The 24,212-nt window shown below is 39.2% G+C and overlaps 1 protein-coding gene across 1 annotated transcript in view; it reads right to left on the reverse strand.

Moving 5' to 3' along the window:
* The window catches only part of TTC23L (tetratricopeptide repeat domain 23 like), a 46,314-nt gene that overhangs the window by 1,487 nt on the left and 20,615 nt on the right, over positions 1 to 24,212 (reverse strand). The window contains exons 7-9 of the mRNA XM_082621957.1: positions 13,303 to 13,480; positions 10,096 to 10,204; positions 2,916 to 3,043 (exon numbers count right to left, since the gene is read on the reverse strand). Of these exons, the coding sequence (XP_082478083.1) occupies positions 2,916 to 3,043; positions 10,096 to 10,204; positions 13,303 to 13,480 (415 nt within the window). The remainder of the gene's footprint in view (positions 1 to 2,915; positions 3,044 to 10,095; positions 10,205 to 13,302; positions 13,481 to 24,212) is intronic.

Genomic DNA, 24,212 nt, shown 5'->3' on the forward strand with positions numbered 1-24,212 from the left:
TTCGCGTGTGTGTGTGTGTGTGTGTGTGTGTGTGAAAATTTTAGGGTTTTCTACATATAAGAATATAAGATCATATAATCTGCAAATAGAAATAATTCACTTTTTTCTTTCCAATTTGGATGACTTTTATTTCTTTTGCTGGCCTAATTGCTCTGGCTAGCACTTCCAGGACTATATTGAATAGAAGTGGGCAAGAGTAGGCATCCTTGTCCTGTTATTGATCTTAGAAAAAAATGCTTTCAATTTTTCATCACTGAGTATGATGTTACCTGTGAGCTTTTCATATATGACCTTTGTTATTCCTAGTTTGTTGAATGTTTTTATCATAAAAAGATGTTGAATTTTGTCATTTTTTCTGTATTCTTGCAATGACCATGTGATTTTTATCCTTTATTCTGATAATGTAGTGTATCACATTGATTGTATTTCATGGGTTGAACCATTCTTGCATCCTAGGGATAAATTCCACTTGGTCATGGTGTGTGGTCATTACAATATGCTGGTGAATTCAGTTTGCTAATATTTTGTTGAAATGTTTGCATCTATATTCATCAAGGATATTGTTCTGTAGTTTTCTTTTCTTGTAGTCTTTTCCTAGCTTTGGTATCGAGGTAATGCTGGCCTCATGAAATGAGTTTGGAAGCATTCCTTCCTCTTCAATTTTTTGGGAAGAGTTTGAGGAGGATTGGAGTTAATTTTTCTTTAAATGTTTCATAGAATTCACCAGTGAAGCCATTTGATCTTGGGCTTTTCTTGTTGGCACATTTGATCTCCTTACTAGTTAAAGCTCTATTCAGATTTTCTATTTCTTCATGGTTCAGTCTTAGCAGGTTATATGTTTCTAGGAATTTACCAATTTCTTCTAGGTTATCCAAGTTGTTGGAATGTAATTGTTCATAGTAGTCTCTTATAATCCTTTTAATTTCTGTGGCATCAGTTGTAATGTTTCTTCTTTCATTTCTGATTTTATTTATTTGAGTCTTCTCTCTGTTGTTCTTATTTAGTCTAGCTATTCATTGGGATTGATTCCAGTAGCTCAGGCTCCTGGTTCTCACAAAGTGTGCTTCTCTGGGTAGAGCAGTCTGGCTCTTCAGTTGAACCCGTGTAACTTTCTCTTTGGCTTCCTTCTTTTTCTGATCTTTCATGCATTTCAGGAATTTATCCCGGCCCTTAGAGTGCTTAATATGCTCAATATGTACATTAATCCTCTTGGCAAGAGGATTACCCTTAACTTGTTTGTTTATAACAATGCCAACAGCAATCTGGGTAACACTGTAGACCCTTCTAATTTTGCCATGGTAACATTTCTGGGCATTCCTTTTTGAACAATGCCCATTCCCTTACTGTATACAAGATCACCTTTCCTGTAGATCCCCAAGGATGTGGCCAAAGAAATAACTCCATGTTTTCTAAAAGGCCTAGAGAACATATAGTGGATGCCTCTCCTCTTTCCGTTTGTGTTCACCGTTTTAAGGAATTACTGGAAGATGGCAGTTCTGGCCAATGGATCCTGTTTATTTTTTATCAGTGGCAGATTAAACCTCTGCTTGAAAAAAAATGTTATATTTCATGGGAACACAATTCCCAAATCATCTGAGTTTCTGTTATGTTCTATTCTAGAACAGGCTGAGAATCTCATCTCAGGCTTGAGGTTGGGAGAAAAAGCTCCTTTTAAAATGGAATTATCCCATAGGAAATGTGTATAAAATTCAGCAAAGCAACTCAATAGTTATTGAGCACCTACTATGTGCCAGTTACTGTTTCAGGCACTAGGGACACTGCAGTGAACAAAACAGACAAAACCTTGTCCTCGTGGAGCTTGTTTCTTAGTAGTAAAGGTGACCTGTCCACATTCCTGCTTGTGGTTTAGATTCAGAGCCACCTGGCACTCAAGACACTTTTGCATCTCTGTCTAGGAGCTTGGTACACTTGGTTAGAAGCAGACAGCTGTCAGGCATTGGTACTGGTGTCTTATCACAAAGTCAAGATGTTCACTGTATCAGAACATAACAAGGATAAGCTATGAGATTCTGGCCAAGTACTTTCTTGGAAACTAAATTAAAATATTAGATCAATCTATGGCTTTACATTAATCTTTGGAACCAACAGAAAATATTGCAGCCACTGTAAAAAAAAAAAAGTCACAGACCACTACAAGGTTTTTTGCCTCTACAAGTGGCAATCAAAATAGAACTAAAGAAAATGTCATCATTTACAAAAATGTTCAAATGTGGAATAAAAAAAGCTTTTTCTTCATTCCTTGAAAAAAAATTCTTACTTATTAAGTGTCTAGAAACTTACTCTTAAACTGGTTGTCACATGGCCAACAAGACCATGTCAGATCCACACCTGTTTCTCACATGCCTGAGGAAGAATAAAGTTGGCTTGGTCAGGTCAAAGTCACATGGGATCTCATGATGAATAAAGGTCTTCACTGCCTTCATGCTGAACTCAGTACGTAAAGTTTTTGAGTTTTTGAGTAACAGTTTAGACTCATGGGACTTCTAAGTAAAAGGTCAGCAATCAACAGCATTTTCTCTAACTGTTTTTTTAATGTGAAAACAAAAGTTTGATTGATAAAGAATTCAAGTCCGGAAACTGAGCAGGAAATAACATATCAAGAGAAAAAGAAACCATCAGCTATATCCAAAGATAAAAGCCAATTTTGACTTAAAATATTAAATTTACAGGACCAGAGATTATATGTGTTCAGGATTTGAAGGACCTCATGTTTCAAAATGCAAGAAAAATACTTCTTTTTTTTTACTAATATTGCAAGCTGCACCAGCCCTATTTTTATTGCTGGCTTTACCTGAGCCTTCTCTGTGCTGCAGTTTTTGAATTATGAGATGAAAAAGGCTGTCCCAATCTAATAAACAATCTAGCAATTACATTTATGAGTTGATAACATTTACCTGTTTTTCCCCATTTTGAACAAGCCATTTGCAAAATTCTTCAATGGTCGTCAGTGTTTCATAATCCTCTGGGCCCAGTGTTGTTTGATATGCAGTGATGCTTTTTATAAAATATATCTCAACAGCATCTTCAAAAAAGGGAAACAATTATTTAAGGCAATATGCTAGCCTTTACAAGTGTCTAATTTCAACTTTAGCTAAATTAATTAGACAATTGCATGCTTAAAGCCCATGCCTGTCCTCTTTCCAGCACTCATAAAAGCCTCAAAAAGTCTGAGATATAACTTGATGGCATATCAGATGATGTTCTGATTTTATTCTCTTGATGAAATGCATGGATTTTCTGTAGGAAAAGAAAGCTTATGTCTGAACAGTCTTATCCTGAGACCTAAAATAACCATCATATTAAACTCCCAAGTGCAACGCAAGACTATGTTTTTAGCTAAATTAAAATCTGATGGAGATTACTGCTTACTGGGGTTTCTGTTCAGTGTATGTGTGTGCGGAGAGAGAGGGTGAGTTTTGATTTTCAAAGAACTTTAAATATACAGTTGTTATTGTTTAAAAATTTACTTCTAATGTTGTCTTTTATTCCAAACATAATAGATGTTTATGTAATCAATCTAGAAAATGCAGAGAAGCAAAAAGAAAATGAACATTATCTCCATACACATCACTCAGGAACAGGCACTAACATTTTTTTTAACCACTGTATTAAGGTATAATTTGTATACCACACATTTACCCATTGTAATTATACAGTCTGATAAGGTTTTAGTAAATTTATATAGTTATATAATCATGATACATGATGTGATCACGTAATATATAGTCTTTTCAGGCTGGATTCTTTCATGTAGCATATACTGTTTTTGAGGTTCATCCATGTTGTTGCATGAATTAGTACTTTACTCCTTTTTATTGATGAGTAGTTTTCTATCATATGGATATATCACATTTTGTTTACACATTCACAAGTTGGTGAATATTTGTGTATGTGTACACAGTCTACTATGTTTATCTGCATACTTATCAGTTCCAATTCCATTCCTTTCTGTGGATTTGAGTTACCATCTGCTGTCATTTTCTTTCAGCCTATGGCTTCCTTTAGTATTTCTTTCAGGGGAAGACTGCTACCAACAAATCCTGTTTTTGTTAATCAGGAAATATCTTTATCTCACCTTCATTTTTGAAGGAGAGTTCTGCTGGATGTACAATTCTTGGTTGAATTCTATTGCAGTATTTTGAATATATTATTCCACTGCCTTCTAGCCTTCATTTATCTGATGAAAAATCAACCATTAATCCTATTGTTGTTCCCCTGTACAGAGTTGTTTTTCCACTGCCGCTTTTAAGATTTTCTCTTTGTCATTTAGCAATTTGACTTTGTGTCTAATTATGGTTTTCTTTGTGCTTACCTTACTTGTCACTGAGACTTCTGAATCTGTGGATAATATTTTTATCAAATTTGGGAACTCTGGGGCCATTATTTCTTTAGATGCTTTTCTGCCTCATTCTTTCTCCTCTCCTTATGCAGCTCTCATTACATGAGTGTTGGTACATCTGCTATTGTCCCACAGATCTCTTATGCTCTGTTCATTTCTCTTCAATATCTCCTATCTCTGTTCTTTGGATTGGATCATCTCTAGTGACCTACTTTTGAGCTATCTCTATCTTTTCTGCCATCTCAAATCTGATGTGATCATTAACACATCTGTCATTCAGTTACTATATTTTAAAATTCTAGAATTTCCATTTTAGCTGATTTTTAAAAGTAGTTTATATTTCTCTATTGAGATTTCCTATTTACTAAGTGATTTTCATAATATTTTCTTTTAATCCTTTGAACAGTTTCCTTTAATTGTTTGAACATATTTACGATAGCTGCTTTGAAGCTTTTGCTAAATCCAACATCCAGCCCACTTACAGTCAACCTCTTTTTCTTTTTCTTTTTCTTTTCTTTTCTTTATTTTTCTTTTTTTTTTTTTTTTTTTGGCTGTGCTGCTAGGCTTGTGGGATCTTAGTTCCCTGACCAGAGATTGAACCCAGGCCCTCAGCAGTGAAAGCACGGGTCCTAACCACTGGACCGCCACCAGGGAATTCCCTAGAGTCAATTTTTCTGAGTCACAGGTTCCTGCCTCCTTGTATTGTCCCTTTTCTGCTGACAACTGTACGTTTTAGATAATATATAGGAGCAATCACAGATTCCGATACATCTTTATGGGATTTTGTTTTGTTTTGTTTTTAAACTACAGAATCTGTCTCCCCCATGGAGCTTGGAGGCTAATGTCTTTGCTCTGGTGTTATTTTTGTGCGCGTTTGTTTTTTGGGTTTTTTTTTTTTTTTTGATTAATAGACTTTTTAGAGCAGTTTTACATTCACAGCAAAATTGAGTGGAAAATACAGAGATTTCCAATATAACCCTGCCCCCAAATATGTACTTACAATGGTTAATTTTGTGTGTCAACCTGATTGCACTAAGGGATCCCAGATAGGCTGGTAAACAATAATTTCTGGTGTGTCTGTGAAGATATTTATGGAAGATATTAGCATTTAAATTAGTATACTGAGTAAAGAAGATCTACCCTTACTAACATAGGCAGGAATTATCCAATCCATTAAGGGTCTGAATAGAATCAAAAAAGGGCAAAGGAAGAGCGATCTGTCTCATTCTTTTCTTGAGCTGAGAAATCCATCTACTCCTGCCCTTTGGGCCTTTGGGCACCAAGACTTATGTCAGTGGCCCCCACGTCCCCCAGTTCTCAAGCCTTTGGCCTCAGACTGAGATTTATACCATCAGCTCCCCTGGTTCTCAGGCCTTCAGACTCAGACTAAATTATACCACCAGCATTCCTGGTTCTTCAGCTTGCAGATGGCAGATTGTGGTACTTCTCATTCTCCATAACCACATATGAACCAATTTCTATAATAAAGCTCCTCTTTTATATCTCTATCTATATATACTGTTGGTTATGTTTCTCTGGAGAACTCTAACACAGATTTTGGTACCAAGAGTGGGCTCAACAACTTGGACTCCCACTCACCAAGGCCAGCCTGGTTATGGCCACTGTTGAGTGTCCAATCTGCCAGCACAGAGACCAACACTGAGCTCCCAGTATGGCACAATTCCCCAGGTGATCAGCTATCTACCTAGTAGATAGCTCGTGGCCTGCGAGATCTCAGTTCCCCGACCAGGGATTGAACCCGGGCCATGGCAGTAAAGAATGGAATCCTAACCACTAGGCCACCAGGGAACTCCCAAAATCTAGCCCTTTTAAACACTACAAAATTCTATCTAGTTAATATATCAAATTTTCCTTTCATTTATTGATAAGGTTGTTTCTAATTTTTCACAATTACAAATACTGCCACAGTGAACATCCTTATACATGTTTCCTTTTCAACGTTACTAGATATATCCAATTGGTCCCCCAATTTCATGTCAATTTACACTATCACTTGCACCAGCTATGAATGAGCAGACCTGTTTACCCACTGTCTGGCAAAAGCTAGATATTTTCAAATTTTTTAAATTTTCACATAGGATGGGTGAAAGCTTGATCTCATTACAGTTTTAAAATATATATAGTTGTGGGGCTTCCCTGGTGGCACAGTGGTTGAGAGTCCGCCTGCCGATGCAGGGGACGCGGGTTCGTGCCCCGGTCTGGGAAGATCCCACATGCCGCGGAGCGGCTGGGCCCGTGAGCCATGGCCGCTGAGCCTGTGCGTCCGGAGCCTGTGCTCCACAATGGGAGAGGCCACAGTGGTGAGAGGCCCGCGTACCGCAAAAAAAAAAAAAAAAAAAATATATATATATAGTTGTAAGATGTGTGACATCCTGCCAAATTGCCCTTCAGGGAGTTTGTAATCAAATTGTTCTCATCAATCACAAATGTTACCCTTTTTAAAATGTTGACAATTTGATAGAAGAAAATTGGCACCTTTGCTGTTTTATATTATTTCTTGATTATTGTAAAGTAAATGTAAATTTTAGTTTTTACATTTAGGACAATGATTCATTTTGAGTTAATGTTTATGTACAATATGAGAGTGTTTTGGGGTTTTTTTTGGCATGTGGATACCAATTGTTCCAATACTATCTGCTGAAAAGACTATCATTTACACATTGAATTGCTTTTGCACCTTTGTCAAAAATTAATTGGCCATTAATTAAGTCTATTTCTAGACTCTCCTTGTGTTCCAATGATTCTGATTTCTGTCTATCTCTTCACCAATACCACTCTTGCTAACTGTTGCTTTAGAGGAAGTCTTAAAATCAAGTGTACTATTAAAATCAAGTGTAAGTGTACTTAAGTGTACTTAAAATCAAGTGTACTCTCCAACTGTACTATTTTTAAAAATTGCTTTAGCTTCTTGGTTTCTTTGCTTTTCCATATTAATTTTAGAGTCAGCTTGTCTATATTTACAAAAACTGCTGCTGGGATTTTTTTTTTTTTTTTTTTTTTTTTACGGTACACGGGCCTCTCACTGTTGTGGCCTCTCCCGTTGAGGAGCACAGGCTCCGGACGCACAGGCTCAGTGGCCATGGCTCACGGGCCCAGCCACTCCGCGGCATGTGGGATCCTCCCAGAGCGGGGCACGAACCCATGTCCCCTGCATTGGCAGGCGGACTCACAACCACTGCGCCACCAGGGAAGCCCTGCTGCTAGGATTTTGATCTTAATTGCATTAAATCCATAGACTGATTTGGGAAGAACTGACCTCTTTACTATATTGAGTCTTCCAATCCAAGAACACAGTGTGTCTCCATTTATTTTTTTTAGGTCATCTCTGACCTCTTTGATCAGGATTTTGTAGTTTTCAGGACATAGATCCTGTATATTATTTTGTTAGATTTATACCTAAGTGTTTCACTTGGGAGGAGGGGACTATTGTAAATGATATCTTTAAAAAATTTGGTTTCCAGTTGTACCTTGCTAATATAGAAATATGACTGGTTTTTGTGTGTTGATCTTGTACCCTATGACCTTGCGAAGCTTAAACTCACTTACTAGATCTAGGAGATCTGTAGATTCCTTGGCCAGTCATGTTATCTACAAATAGAGACCATTTTATTTCTTCTAAGCTGTATGTCTTTTTCTTGCCTATTACACTGGCTAAGACTTCCAGTTCTATGTTGAGTAAGAGTAGCAAGTGAACATCTTCCCCTTGTTATTAATCTTAAGAGGAAAGCATTCAGTCTTACTGTTAAACATGATGTTAGCTGTAGGTTTTTTGTACAGGCCTTTTATCAAATTGAGGAAGTTCCCCTTCCATCATGAAAGGATGTTAAATTCTGTCACATGCTTTTTCTGCATCAATTGGCAAGATTCAGGTTTGAACACTGAACCAGCCTGACATTCTCAAGGAAAAAACCTCATTTGATCATGGTATATTATTCTTTTTTTATATATTGCTATATATTTTGTTGAGGATTTTTTACATCTATGTGCATGAAAGGTATTGGTCTATAGTTGGTTTTTTAGTTTTGGTTTTGTCTTTTCTTCCAATGTCTTTGCCTGATTTTGTTATCAGGGTGATGCTAGCCTCCTAAGATGAGTTGGGAAGTAATCCCTCTTCCTCAATTTTATGAAAAGATTATGTAGGATGGGTGTTATTTCTTCTTTAAATGTTAAGTAGAATTACCCAGTGAAATCATCTGGGCTTGGAGATTTCTTTCTCAGAAAGTTAACTACAAATCCTTTTTTTTTTTTTTTAAATAATTAGGGTCTATTTGGGTTATCTGTTCATCTTGGTTGAGTTTGTTTTTTATTTTATTTACGGTATTTCATGACAGGCACAAGTCCTAGGTCTTTTTATAATTAAACCTATCAATCTCTTCTTTTCTGGTATACCTTTGTGTGCTCAGAGAGTTCTTTCCTCCAATTTTTAACTTCAGTACATTTTATTCCAGTACTGTACTTTCTTCTAACTAATTTATATTTTTTAGTTTTGATGTAAAAACTATTAATCCAGGGCTTCCCTGGTGGCGCAGTGGTTGAGAGTCCGCCTGCCAATGCAGGGGACACGGGTTCGTGCCCCGGTCCGGGAAGATCCCACATGCCGCGGAGTGGCTGGGCCCGTGAGCCATGGCCACTGAGCCTGCGCGTCTGGAGCCTGTGCTCCGCAACGGGAGAGGCCACAACAGTGAGAGGCCCACGTAATGCAAAAAAATAAATTAATTAATTTAAAAATATACATATTAATCCATCTGGAATTTAGTGGATGCTAGGAGGTGGCAATCCAGATTTTCCTTAAAGTTAAATTAGTATCCAAGAAAATTAGTATCCAAAAAAAGAATAAGGTGGCCTTGGAATTTCCTAACTCTATAATCATAAACTTTTTCTCATAAAAAACAAACTTTACATATTCACAAATAGATTAAATTTCTTAATAACCATAACTAATTTTTAAAAAATTTTTGTAATAGATCTTTATTGGAGTGTAATTGCTTCACAATACTGTGTAAGTCTTTGTCATACAACAAAGTGAATCAGCCACATGCACACATACATCCCCACATCCCCTCCCCCCTGAGCCTCCCTCCCACACTCCCCATCCCACCTCTCTAGGTATAGCAAAGCACCAAGCTGATCTCCCTGTGCTATGCTGCTGCTTCCCACTAGCTAACTATTTTACACTTGGTAGGGTATATGTGTCGATGCTCTTCTCACTTCACTCCAGCTTCCCCCTCCCCGCCGTGTCCTTCAGTCCACTCTCTATGTCTACATCTTTTTTTTTTTTTTTTTTTTTTTTGCGGTACATGGGCTTCTCACTGCTGTGGCCTCTCCTGTTGCGGAGCACAGGCTCCGGACACGCAGGCTCAGCAGCCATGGCTCACGGGCCTAGCCGCTCCATGGCATGTGGGATCTTCCCGTACCGGGGCATGAACCCATGTCCCCTGCATCGGCAGGCGGACTCTCAACCACTGCGCCACCAGTGAAGCCCGCCGATCTTACTGGTTTTGATGTTCCAACTAATTTGGGGAGATATGATTGTGCCTAAATTCATGCATAAAGGATTTCCTACAAAATGGTATCCAGTCTTATCTTTCGATCACAGACATGAATAGCTACTTATAATCTGTCCATATTGATAGATAGACCATTCCATTGGCCAGTGTGCTTCCCTCCTGTGACTGGGAAATGTTAATATCTGCAAAACCACCTCCTCTACTTACCCCTGTGTTGGGCCTCTCCAGACATGGCATAAGCCTTGGCTAGTAACGCGCTCGCCTCTGCAGCTTGGGCGCTGACTTCAGTGAACAAAGAAACACAGATAGAATAGGCCTGGAATAGAGAAAATCACGACAAGGTAAGTACCCAAATGACAGTGTTTCACTGTGGATTTTATAGTGGCTCTCATAGAACTGTTAGTTGACTGAAAGCTGATATGTATATAATCATAGAGTTACGCAAGAGATGAGTTTGAGTCCCAGCTCTGCTACTTCCTAGCTGTGAGTCTTAAGCAAGTAATTTTACCTTCATATGTAGAAGGAATATTTAGTTTCCATTGATTAGGGTTTGGGAAAGATTAAATGAGATGCACGCAAAACACTGGGCACAGTACCCTTCACATGGTAAGTTCTCAGTAAATGTTAGCTATGATTACTTTTATTACATTTCATAGCAAAAATAAAATCATAACTTTAGCTCAGCCTCTCAAAGGTTCAGTATCAAAAAAAAGTCTATTACTCATTAGAGAAATGCAAATCAAAACTACAATGAGATATCATCTCACACCAGTCAGAATGGCCATCATCAAAAAATCTAGAAACAATAAATGCTGGAGAGGGTGTGGAAAAAAGGGAACCCTCTTGCACTGCTGGTGGGAATGTGAATTGGTACAGCCACTATGGAGAACGGTATGGAGGTTCCTTAAAAAACTACAAATAGAACTACCATATGACCCAGCAATCCCACTACTGGGCATATACCCTGAGAAAACCATAATTCAAAAAGAGACGTGTACCAAAATGTTCATAGCAGCCCTATTTACAATAGCCAGGACATGGAAGCAACCTAAGTGTCCATCATCGGATGAATGGGTAAAGAAGATGTGGCACATATATACAATGGAATATTACTCAGCCATAAAAAGAAATGAAATTGAGCTATTTGTAATGAGGTGGATGGACCTAGAGTCTGTCATACAGAGTGAAGTAAGTCAGAAAGAGAAAGACAAATACTGTATGCTGACACATATATATGGAATTTAAGAAAAAAAAATGTCATGAAGAACATAGGGGTAAGACAGGAATAAAGACACAGACGTACTAGAGAATGGACTTGAGGATATGGGGAGGGGGAAGGGTAAGCTGTGACAAAGTGAAAGAGAGGCATGGACATATATACAGTACCAATCGTAAGGTAGATAGCTAATGGGAAGCAGCCACATAGCACAGGGAGATCAGCTCGGTGCTTTGTGACCGCCTGGAGGGGTGGGATAGGGAGGGTGGGAGGGAGACGCAAAAGGGAGGGGATATGGGAACATATGTATATGTATAACTGATTAAATTTGTTATAAGGCAAAAAAAATAATAAATAAATAAATAAGTTAAAAAAAAAAAAAAGTCTAGTGAAGCATGAATCCTAGAGTCATACTTCCTGGGTTCCCATCTTAGCTCAGCCACTTACTGTAACATACAGCAAGTCACTCATTTCTCTGACTATAAAACAGGGGTGGGGCCTCCCTGGTGGCGCAGTGGTTGAGAGTCCGCCTGCCGATGCAGGGGATACGGGTTCGTGCCCCGGTCTGGGAGGATCCCATATGCCGTGGAGCGGCTGGGCCCGTGAGCCATGGCCGCTGGGCCTGCGCATCCGGAGCCTGTGCTCCGCAACGGGAGAGGCCACAACAGTGAGAGGCCCGCATACCGCAAAAAAAAGAAAAAAAAAAAAAAAAAACAGGGGTGACAAAAATAGTATTTATCACAAACAGTTGTAAAGATTACATGAATACATGTAAAGTGTTTAAAATATCACCTGGAAGGTAGTAAGCACTAAAGAAGTATAGATTTTATTATTATTATTATCTGAACTAAAATGGAAGAAGTAACAACGTGGAAAGAGAAAGAAGACAGAAAACATCCAGTCCACACCCGCCAGCAAGAAAAGAGCCACGTGTTCTTCGTTTGTCACGGGCCAAATACCGTGAGGTGTTTCAAGGAACTCCAGAGATTATCAGACAACACTTAAGAGCTAAGACACAGTGCGGAGTTGTTATAAGTACAGGCTCTGGAGTCAAATTTTCTGAGTTCAAATCCCTACCCCCCCACACTTGTTAGCTACACAACTTCAACTGAATTAGCTATAGTTCTTTGGGCTTCAGTTTCCTCATCCTTAAGATAAAAAAAAAAAAAAAGGCACTTACTTCATATGCTTATTTCATGGATTAAATGAATTAATGTATCCTCAAGTGCACATGGTAAAAGCATTCCATAAATTTGAACTATTATTTTTGTTGTCATTAGGAAACACTGATTATTTATTGTTTTATCCATTATGATCTGACCACTGCTTTAAGAGAGTCTTGGACACACCAGATTGGCTTTCTCTGTAAGCAGTGGACTCCCTGCTTTCAGGGCAGCATTCCCTAACATCTCTCCATTGTGTGATGTTAATAACCTTGGATTTCTGGATTGTCTGCAATGCCTTTTCTTCAGTAGCAGACTGTTTTCACATACACTGTTGGATGGCATTACACCTCTTCTGTGATATAGGAAATCCAGTACTGTGATCTGTTTTTGGTTATGAGAGATACCTGAGGCCACGAGCATGGTTCTCATTTGAGAAAAGGTGAATTTAACTAGCAGTTTCAAGGGAAGTTTCAAGTACATGATACATATAGTGCCCTACTCTGTTTCCATTATGATAAACTCAACATTCCTTTGTATGTTTAGTTTTGTTTTCCCCTCTGCATTTGTCAAATTACTTACCTACAAGCAAAACACACTTATGGTGGTTTAACCATAAACTCTGAGATACAACCAGCTAGACTAGTTTAAAGGACAAATGATGGCATTGTACCAAAATATCATAAATTTTCATTTAAAAAGTCCTTTGCGTTTGCTAAAGACTTAAGTTCAGTTGCCCCTATGGCTTTTTTCCCTGGAGTAGACTTTCTCAGCTCCCCCTTCCCAGTACAGATAGAGGTGAGGGAAGCCTGGTAGGGGAAATGCTGTCTTAAATCAGGTCACACAGCAGATAGGCCCACTGTGAGTCGTTGTTCTCTGTCCAGGTCATTTAAAGTTGAGGAAGGTCTCTTGTGTGGATCTGGAGGAAAATCAATCCCATCCCCTGTTCTGAGAAGCCCAAGCGTCCCTGGCCCTGGGAACTGGGCCTGGGGCCAAACAAGCCCACCTGGCCGGGGCTTCAGCCAACCCACCTACCTGCTGCAAGTACTGGATGGCCTGGTCATGGTTCCTCCCCAGCTGCTCGATCTGAGCAATTTCCTCGTAAAGACCAACCAGATCTGATGTCCTATCACCCTTAGCAGCAATAACATTGTCAACTGCCTTTTCAAAGTATGCCAAAGCTAGGTTTAACCTGCAGTTGGCCAAGGAGGCTCTATAAGAAAAGAGACAAGAATGGAAAGTCACAGAGAGGCCACTTGCTTTGCAGATGCAGAAGGAACCGATTCTAAGAACTAAATGATTTGGCCTTCATAGGCCAATCATCTGAGTGGCTGGCTCAAATCCTAGCCTTGTTGTAAACAAACTCCTACTAACCTGCATTTTACCCACCAGATTCCACTACTACCATTCATCAAACCCATTAATATATCATGCTATAGTCTAATTTTATAAAAAAGCAAATGGAAAAAATGGCTTCTGGCAGTTCATAACGTGCGATAATTTACCCATAAACAAACACTTTCTAAAATCAAAATAAAATTTTATTACCTCTGGCTCCCTCTCTTTTAGGCCAAAGCAGAGGTTTTCCTTTGTTTGATTTAGTTTAGTTTATTCCTCCTCAGTTAAAAATGAGAGAGGATAGAGAAAACAATGTAAATATCCCCCCACCAAAAGGGGATGTTTAAATAAATTATGGCACATCATACAACAAAATACTTCAGACATTAATCCTGTTTTCTTTTTAGACTAATATGGAGAAAAATTTTTAATGTGCTAAGTTCAAACTAGAGTTATAAAACTATACTTAAAATATAATCCTGATAAGACCTTCAAGATGGCGGAGGAGTAAGACGTGGAGATCACCTTCCTCGCCACAAATACATCAGAAATACATCTACATGTAGAACAACTCCTACAGAACACCTACTGAACGCTGGCAGAAGACCTCAGACCTCCCAAAAGGCAAGAAACTCCCCACATACCTGGGTAGGACAAAAAAAAAAAAGAATAAACAGAGACAAAAGGATAGGGACGGGACCTGCACCAGTGGGAGGGAGCCGTGAAGGAGGAAAGGTTTCCACACACTAGGAAGCCCCTTCACGGGCGGAGACTGCGGGTGGCGGAGGGGGGAAGCTTCAGAGCCACGGAGGAGAGCGCAGCCACAGGGGTGCGGAGGGCAAAGCGGAGAGATTCCCGCACAGAGGATCGGTACCTACCAGCACTCACCAGCCCGAGAGGCTTGTCTGCTCACCCGCCAGGGCAGGCGGGGGCTGGGAGCCGAGGCTCGGGCTTCGGTCGGATCCCAGGGAGAGGACTGGGTTGGCTGCGTGAACACAGCCTAAAGGGGCTGGTGCGCCACGGCTAGCCGGGAGGGAGTCCGGGTGAAAGTCTGGAACTGCCAAAGAGGCAAGAGACCATTGTTTTGGGGTGCGCGAGGAGAGGGGATTCAGAGCACCACCTAAACGAGCTCCAGAGATGGGCGCGATCTGCGGCTATCAGTGCAGACCCCAGAGACGGGCATGAAATGCTAAGGCTGCTGCTGCTGCTGCCACCAAGAAGCCTGTGTGCAAGCAGAGGTCACTCTCCACACCTCCCCTCCCGGGAGCCTGTGCAGCCCGCCACTGCCAGGGTCCCGTGATCTAGGGACAACTCCCCAGGAAGAACACACAGCGCGCCTCAGGCTGGTGCAACGTAACACTGGCTTCTGCTGCCGCAGGCTCGCCCCGCATCCGTATCCCTCCCTCACCACCCGCCCACCGCCTGAGTGAGCCAGAGCCCCAGAATCAGCTGCTCCTTTAACCGCGTCCTGTCTGAGCGAAGAACAGATGCCCTCAGGCAACCTACATGCAGAGGCGGGTCCATACCCAAAGCTGAACCCCGGGAGCTGCGCGAACAAAGAAGAGAAAGGGAAATCTCTCCCAGCAGCCTCAGGAGCAGCGGATTAAATCTCCACAGTCAACTTGATGTACCCTGCATCTGTGGAATACCTCAATAGACAACGAATCATCCCAAAATTGACACAGTGGACTTTGGGAGCAACTGTAGACTTGGGGTTTGCTGTATGCGACTGACTGGTTTCTGGTTTTATGTTTATCTTAGTTTACTATTTAGAGTTTATTATCATTGGTAGATTTGTTTATTGATTTGGTTGCTCTCTTCCTTTCTCTTTTTTATATGTAGATTTTTTTTTCCTTTTTCTCTTTTTGTGAGTGTGTATAGGTATGCTTCTTTGTGTGATTTTGTCTGTATAGCTTTGCTTTTACCATTTGTCCTAGGGTTCTGTCTGTCCGGTTTGGGGGGGATTTTTTTAGTATAGTTTTTAACGCTTGTTATCATTGGTGGATTTTTTTTTTGTTTGCTTGCTCTCTTTCTTTCTTTCTTTCATTTTTTATTACTTTTTAGGTTTTTTGATTTTTAATATTTTTTAATTTTTTATTTTAATACTTTCTTTTTTATTTTATTTATTTTCTTTCTTTCTTTCTTTCTCCCTTTTCCTCTGAGCTGTGTGGCTGACAGGGTCTTGGTGCACCAGCTGGGTGTCAGGCCAGTGCCTCTGAGGTGGGAGAGCCACATTCAGGACATTGGTCCACCAAAGACCTCCTGGCTACACATAATATCAAATGGCAAAAGCTCTCCCAGATGTCTCCATCTCAACGCTAAGACCCACCTCCACTCAACAACCAGCAAGCTACAGTGCTAGACACCCTATGCCAAAGAACTAGCAAGACAGGAAAACAACCCCACCCATTAGCAGAGAGGCTGCCTAAAATCATAATAAGGTCACAGACACCCCAAAACACACCACCAGACACGGTCCTGCCCACCAGAAAGACAAGATCCAGCCTCATCCACCAGAACAAAGGCACCAGTCCCCTCCACCAGGAAGCCTACACAACACACTGAACCAACCTTAGCCACTGGGGGCAGACACCAAAAACAACAGGAACTATGAACCTGCAGCCTGCAGAAAGGAGACACCAAACACAGTAAGTTGAGCAAAATGAGAAGACAGAGAAACACACAGCAGATGAAGGAGCAAGGGAAAATCCCAACAGACCAAACAAATGAAGAGGAAATAGGCAGTCTATCTGAAAAAGAATTCAGAGTAATGATACTAAAGATGATGCAAAATCTTGAAAATAGAATGGAGAAAATACAAGAAATGTTTAACAAGGAACTAGAAGAAATAAAGAGCAAACAAACAATGATGAACAACACAATAAATGAAATTAAAAATTCTCTAGAAGGAATCAGTAGCAGAATAACTGAGGCAGAAGAATGATAAGTGACCTGAAAGATAAAATAGTGGAAATAACTACTGCAGAGCAGAATAAAGAAAAAAGAATGAAAATAATTGAGGACAGTCTTAGAGACCTCTGGGACAACATTAAATACACCAACATTCGAATTATAGGGGCCCCAGAAGAAGAAGAGAGAAACAAAGAGACTGAGAAATTTTTTGAAGAGGTGATAGTTGAAAACTTCCCTAATATGGGAAAGGAAACAATCAAGTCCAGGAAGCACAGAGAGTCCCATAGAGGATAAATCCAAGGAGAAACATGCCAAGACACATATTAGTCAAACTATCAAAAAGTAAACACAAAGAAAAAATATGAAAAGCAGCAAGGGAAAACCAAAAAATAACATACAAGGGAATCCCCATAAGGTTAACAGCTGATCTTTCAGCAGAAACTCTGCAAGCCAGAAGGGAGTGGCAGGACATATTTAAAGTGATAAAAGGGAAAAACCTACAACCAAGATTACTCTACCCAGCAAGGATCTCATTCAGATTTGATGGAGAAATTAAAACCTTTGCAGACAAGCAAAAGCTAAGAGAATTCTGCACAACCAAATCAGCTTTACAACAAATGCTAAAGGAACTTCCTTAGGCAGGAAACACAAGAGAAGGAAAAGACCTACAATAACAAAGAACAAACCCTAAACAATTAAGAAAATGGTAATGGGAACATACAAATCAATAATTACCTTAAATGTAAATGGATTAAATGCTCCCATCAAAATACACAGACTGGCTGAATGGATACAAAAACAAGACCCATATATATGCTGTCTACAAGGGACCCACTTCAGACCTAGGGACACATACAGACTGAAAGTGAGGGGATGGAAAAAGATATTCCATGCAAATGGAAATCAAAAGAAACCTGGAATAGCAATTCTCATATCAGACAAGATAGACTAAAATAAACACTATTACAAGAGACAAAGAAGGACACTGCATAATGATCAAGGGATCAATCCAAGAAGAAGATATAACAGTTGTAAATATTGATGCACCCAACATAGGAGCACCTCAATACATGAGGCAAATGATAACATCCATAAAAGGGGAAATCAACAGTAACATAATCATAGTAGGAGACTTTGACACCCCACATTCACAAATGGACAGATGATCCAAATGAAAATAAATAAGGAAACACAAGCTTTAAATGATATATTAAACAAGATGGACTTAATGGATGTTTATAGGACATTCCATCCAAAAACAACAGAATACACTCTCTTCTCAAGTGCTCATTGAACATTCTCCAGGATAGATCACATCTTGGGTCACAAATCAAGCCTTGGTAACTTTAAGAAAATTGAAATCATATCAAGTATCGTTTCCGACCACAATGCTATGAGACTAGATATCAATTACAGGAAAAAAATCTGTAAAAAATACAAACACATGGAGGCTAAACAATATACTACTTAATAACCAAGAGATCACTGAAGAAACCAAAGAGGAGATCAAAAATACCTAGAAACAAATGACAAAGAAAACACGATGACCCAAAACATACGGGATGCAGCAAAAGCAGTTCTAAGAGGGAAGTGTATAGCAGTACCATCCTACCTCAAGAAACCAGAAACATCTCAAATAAACAACCTAACCTTATACCTAGAGCAATCAGAGAAAGAACAAAAAAACCCAACGTTAGCAGAAGGAAAGAAATCACAAAGATCAGATCAGAAATAAATGAAAAAGAAATGAAGCAAACAATAGCAAAGATCAATAAAACTAAAGGTTGGTACTTTGAGAAGATAAACAAAATTGATAAGCCATTAGCCAGACTCATCAAGAAAAAAAGGGAGAAGACTCAAATCAATAGAATCAGAAATGAAAGAGAAGTAACAACTGACACTGAAGAAATACAAAGGATCATGAGAGATTACTACAAGCAACTATATGACAATAAAATGGACAACCTGGAAGAAATGGACAAATTCTTAAAAAAGCACAACCTTCCAAGACTGAACCAGGAAGAAATAGAAAATATAAACAGACCAATCACAAGCATTGAAATTGAGACTGTGATTAAAAATCTTCCAACAAACAAAAGCCCAGGACCAGATGGCTTCACAGGTGAATTCTATCAAACATTTAGAGAAAAGCTAACACATATCCTTCTTAAACTCTTACCAAATACAGCAGAGGGAGGAACACTCCCAAACTCATTCTACAAGGCCACCATCACCCTGATACCAAAACCAGACAAAGATGTCACAAACACAGAAAACTACAGGCCAATATCACTGACAAACATAGATGTGAAAATCCTCAACAAAATACTAGCAAACAGAATCCAACAACACATTAAAAGGATCATACAACATGATCAAGTGGGGTTTATCCCAGGAATGCAAGGATTCTTCAATATATGCAAATCAATCAATGTGATAAATCATATTAACAAACTGAAGGAGAAAAACCATATGACAAAATTCAACACCCATTTATGATAAAAACCCTCCAGAAAGTAGGCATAGAGGGAACGTACCTCAACATAATAAAGGCCATATATGAGAAACTCACAGCCAATATCATTCTCTATGTTGAAAAGCTGAAACCATTTCCTCTAAGATCAGGAACAAGACAAGGCTGTCCATTCTCACCACTATTATTCAACATAGTTTTGGAAGTTTTAGCCACAGCAATCAGAGAAGATAAATGAAAGGAATCCAAATTGGAAAAGAAGAAGTAAAGCTGTCACTGTTTGCAGATGACATGATAGCATACATAGAGAAGCCTAAAGATGCTACCAGAAAACTACTAGAGCTAATTAATGAATTTGGTAAAGTAGCAGGATAGAAAATTAATGCACAGAAATCTCTTGCATTCCTATACACTAATGATGAAAAATCTGAAAGAGAAATTAAGGAAACACTCCCATTTACCATTGCAACAAAACGAATAAAATACCTAGGAATAAACCTACCTAAGGAGACAGAAGACCTGTATGCAGAAAACTATAAGACACTGATGAAAGAAATTAAAGATGATACAAACAGATGGAGAGATATACCATGTTCTTGGATTGGAAGAATCAACATTGTGAAACTGTCTATACTACCCAAAGCAATCTCCAGATTCAATGCAATCCCTATCAAACTGTCAATGGCATTTTTCACAGAACTAGAACAAAAAATTTCACAATTTGTATGGAAACACAAAAGACCTCAAATAGGCAAAGCAATCGTAAGAAAGAAAAATGGAGCTGGAGGAATCAGACTCCTTGACTTCAGACTACACTAAAAAGCTACAGTAATCAAGACAATATGGTACTGGCACAAAAAGAGAAATATAGATCAATGGAACAGGATAGAAAGCCCAGAGATAAACACATGCACCAATGGTCAACTAATGTATGACAAAGGAGGCAAGGATATACAATGGAGAAAAGACAGTCTCTTCAATAAGTGGTGCTGGGAAAACTGGACAGCTACATGTAAAAGAATGAAATTAGAACACTCCCTAACACCATACACAAAAATAAACTCAAAATGGATTCGAGACCTAAATGTAAGACCGGTCACTATAAAACTCTTAGAGGAAAACATAGGAAGAACACTCTTTGACATGAATCACAGCAAGATCTTTTTTGATCCACCTCCTAGAGTAATGGAAGTAAAAACAAAAATAAACAAATGGGACCTAATGAAACTTAAAAGCTTTTGGAAAGCAAAGGAAACTACAAACAAGACGAAAAGACAACCCTCAGAATGGGAGAAAATATTTGCAAGTGAATCAATGGACAGAGGATTAATCTCCAAAATATATAAACAGCTCATGTAGCTCAATATTAAAAAAAACAAACAACCCAATCCAAAAATGGGCAGAAGACCTAAATAGACATTTCTCCAAAGACATACAGATGGCCAAGAAGCATATGAAAAGCTGCTCAACATCAGTAAGTATTAGAGAAATGCAAATCAAAATTACAATGAGGTATCACCTCACACAGGTCAGAATGGGCATCATCAGAAAATCTACAAACAACAAATGCTGGAGAGGGTGTGGAGAAACGGGAACCCTCCTGCACTGTTGGTGGGAATGCAAATTGATACAGCCACTATGGAGAATAGTATGGAGGTTCCTTAAAAAACTAAAAATAGAATTACCATATGACCCAGCAATCCCACTACTGGGCATATACCCAGAGAAAATAATAATTCAAAAAGACACAAGCACCCCAATGTTCATTGCAGCACTATTTACAATAGCCAGCTCATGGAAGCAACCTAAATGCCCATCAACAGATGAATGGATAAAGAAGGTGTGGTACATATATACAATGGAATATTACTCAGCCATAAAAAGGAACGAAATTGGGTAATTTGTAGAAACGTGGATGGATCTAGAGACTGTCATACAGAGTGAAGTTAAGTCAGAAAGAGAAAAACAAGTATCGTATATTAACGCAAATATGTGGAACCTAGAACAATGGTACAGATGAACCAGTTTGCAGAGCAGAAATTGAGACACAGATGTAGAGAACAAACGTATGGACACCAAGGGGGAAAGTGACAGGAGGGTGGTGGTGTGATGAATTGGGAGATTGGGATTGACATATATACACTAATATGTATAAAATGGATAAATAATAAGAACCTGCTGTATAAAAAAATAAATAAAACTCAAAATTTCAAAAAAAAAGGGAGTCATGTACCACAATGTTCATTGCAGCTCTATTTACAATAGCCAGGACATGGAAGCAACCTAAGTGTCCACTGACAGATGACTGGATAAAGAAGATGTGGCACATATATACAATGGAATATTACTCAGCCATAAAAAGAAACAAAATTGAGTTATTTGTAGTGAGGTGGATGGACCTAGAGTCTGTCATACAGAGTGAAGTAAGTCAGAAAGAGAAAAACAAATACTGTATGCTAACACATACATATGGAATCTAAAAAAAAAAATTGTTCTGAAGGACCTAGGGGCAGGACAGGAATAAAGACGCAGACATAGAGAATGGACTTGAGGATACGGGGAGGGGGAAGGGTAAGCTGGGACGAAGTGAGAGAGTGGCATGGACTTATATATACTACCAAAAGTAAAAATAGATAGCTGGTGGGAAGCAGCCACATAGCACAGGGAGGTCAGCTCGGTGCTTTGTGAACACCTAGAGGGGTGGGATAGGGAGGGTGGGAGGGAGATGCAAGAGGGAGGAGATATGGGGATATATGTATATGTATAGGTGATTCAGTTTGTTATTTAGCAGAAACTAACACACCATTGTAAGGCAATTATACTCCAATAAAGATGTTAAATATATATATATATATATATATATATATATAGAAAGAGAGAGAGAGATAACAAATGTTCATAGCAGTTATGTCTGGGTGGTGACATTACAATTGACTTTTATTTTCTTCATATATGTCTGTTCTTTCAAATTACCAAAACAAATGGGGAATATAATTTTTTAATGATAATAAAATAGCATTCATTTAGGTTTCTCTTTCTAGAGTTAGAAAGACACAAAAGAGAAGAACATGTGTAGTTCAAAGCTGCTTCTCACAGTTATTAGCTTTATGGGCAAACTCCAGGAGTCTTTATTTCCTTCCAAATAAAAGAAGGTTAAGAATACCTAAATTACACGGTTGTTATGAAGATTAGATTAAAAATAATATGTAAAATTGCCTAACATATAGTAGATACACAATCAATATTTCTTCTCCCTCACCCCGTGCCCCCATCTTTGTATTCCCAAGTTGAATTAAAAATATAAGTGTGTGTATAAAATTATTTTATATAAGGCATTCTGCAATAGTTACAATTTATTTTAAGCTGGAACGTTTCTCCCTCCCCTGAAGATTAGAATTTTCAGTCAAAAGAATATATAAGGCATGGTTATCTGATAATTCTTCACACACACAATTTTTTTTTTTTTTTTGTCAATCAGACCACTATTTCCCTTGACCATAAGAGCACAAGTTATAGAATGATAATGCCTTTCGTCAGGAGCTTGTAGGAAGATAATCAGCCAAGTTGTCTGACCTGCCTGAGCAATCTGGCCTCATTTTCCCCACCCTTCAACTAGGAAAAAGGATTTGCCCTTCCTAGATATTTCGTGGGTATCAGACATAACTCAGTGTGTCATAGAAGGTGAGCTAGGGATTCAGACGACCCAGTGCTGGCTCTCCTACCTATCAGTTCTGTCACCCTGAGCTACTTAATTTTTCCATGCCTTAATTTTCTTATCTGTAAATTAAACAGAAACATACCTGCCTCAAAGGCTTGTGGTATAAGACTGAGTGAAATAAATTATGTAAAGCACTTAGAACAGTGTCTAGGACGTAGTTATACTTTAGCAAACGTTCCAACACTTAGCACAGTACATGTACAAAACAGGTCAGCAGTGTGGAATGGATGAATGAAATATGCACTCAAATTTATTCTGAAAGAGGAACAAGGCTATCTTTCACATAAGCAAGCACAAAAACCTGAGTCACTGCCCCGTGTGACTGCAGTAGACATTCACTAGACTCTAATTTATGGGCCTGTGGACGTAAGTCAATATTTAACTCTGGACATGCAGACATCTCCCTGCCATTTCCCATTTGACTTGTAGATTCATGGCTTTTTAGAGGAGGCAGGCATGACTCATGTCATTTCCTTACCATTCCGTCACCTACCCTCCCATGCCAAGTGCTTACAGTTTTGGAAACAGATTGCTTTTAAGTATGTGAAGATATTTGAAAACTCTAGGGGATAGTAAACCTTTTATTATTCTTTTTTTTCTTCTGATAATCTGATGGGCCCACTCTCGTATCTAAATATTCTGATTCTCAGAGGATCCCTAACTCAACTGTGAAACAGTTAAGTCTCATTCTGGCTTGAACAAATTCCATGAACTTTGTTTCCATATGGAACACAACTTTCCCTTAAAATGCATGTGCTATGCATAACTCATGGACCTCCAATAAATTGTCTTCATTAACTGTTCCTTCCTCATCTTTTAAGTGGTCATACTTGATGACAAATGGAGGTGGCAATTCAGAAAAAAAAAAAGGAATTTTGCAGTAAGTATGAGGGGCAGCACAAGGAAGGGCTAACAGTCTGTAAGTTCAGATCAAGTTCAGATCCAACACTTAAAGCTTATCACCTTGGGGCTTCCCTGGTGGTGCAGTGGTTAAAAATCTGCCTGCCAATGCAGGGGACACGGGTTCGATCCCTGGTCCGGGAAGATCCCCCATGCCGCAGAGCAGCTAAACCCATGCACCACAACCACTGAGCCTGCACTCTAGAGCCCGCGAGCCACAACTACTGAGCCCACGTGCCACAACTACTGAAGTCCGCGCGCCTAGAGCCCGTGCTCCACAACAAGAGAAGCCACCGCAATGAGAAGCCCGTGCACCACAACGAAGCGTAGCCCCCGCTTGCCGCAACTAGAGAAAGCCCGCGCGCAGAAATGAACAGCCAAGGCAGCCAAAAATAAATAAATAAAATTTGTATATTAAAAAAAGCTTCACCTTGGACAGTTTGTTTAACCTCAGCTCAGTTTCTTTGCCCTCTCTCTAATGACATAGTTATTGCACCAACTACCTCAGTGGTGGCTGTGAGGATTAAAGGGGACGGAGCACACGAAGCTGAGACCATGGTGTACGCGTTTGGCAAATATGAGCCTCTTTTACTATCATTTGAG

The sequence above is a fragment of the Mesoplodon mirus genome, assembly GCF_964341445.2.
Source record: "Mesoplodon mirus genome assembly, chromosome: 5".
Lineage (NCBI taxonomy): Eukaryota > Metazoa > Chordata > Mammalia > Artiodactyla > Ziphiidae > Mesoplodon > Mesoplodon mirus.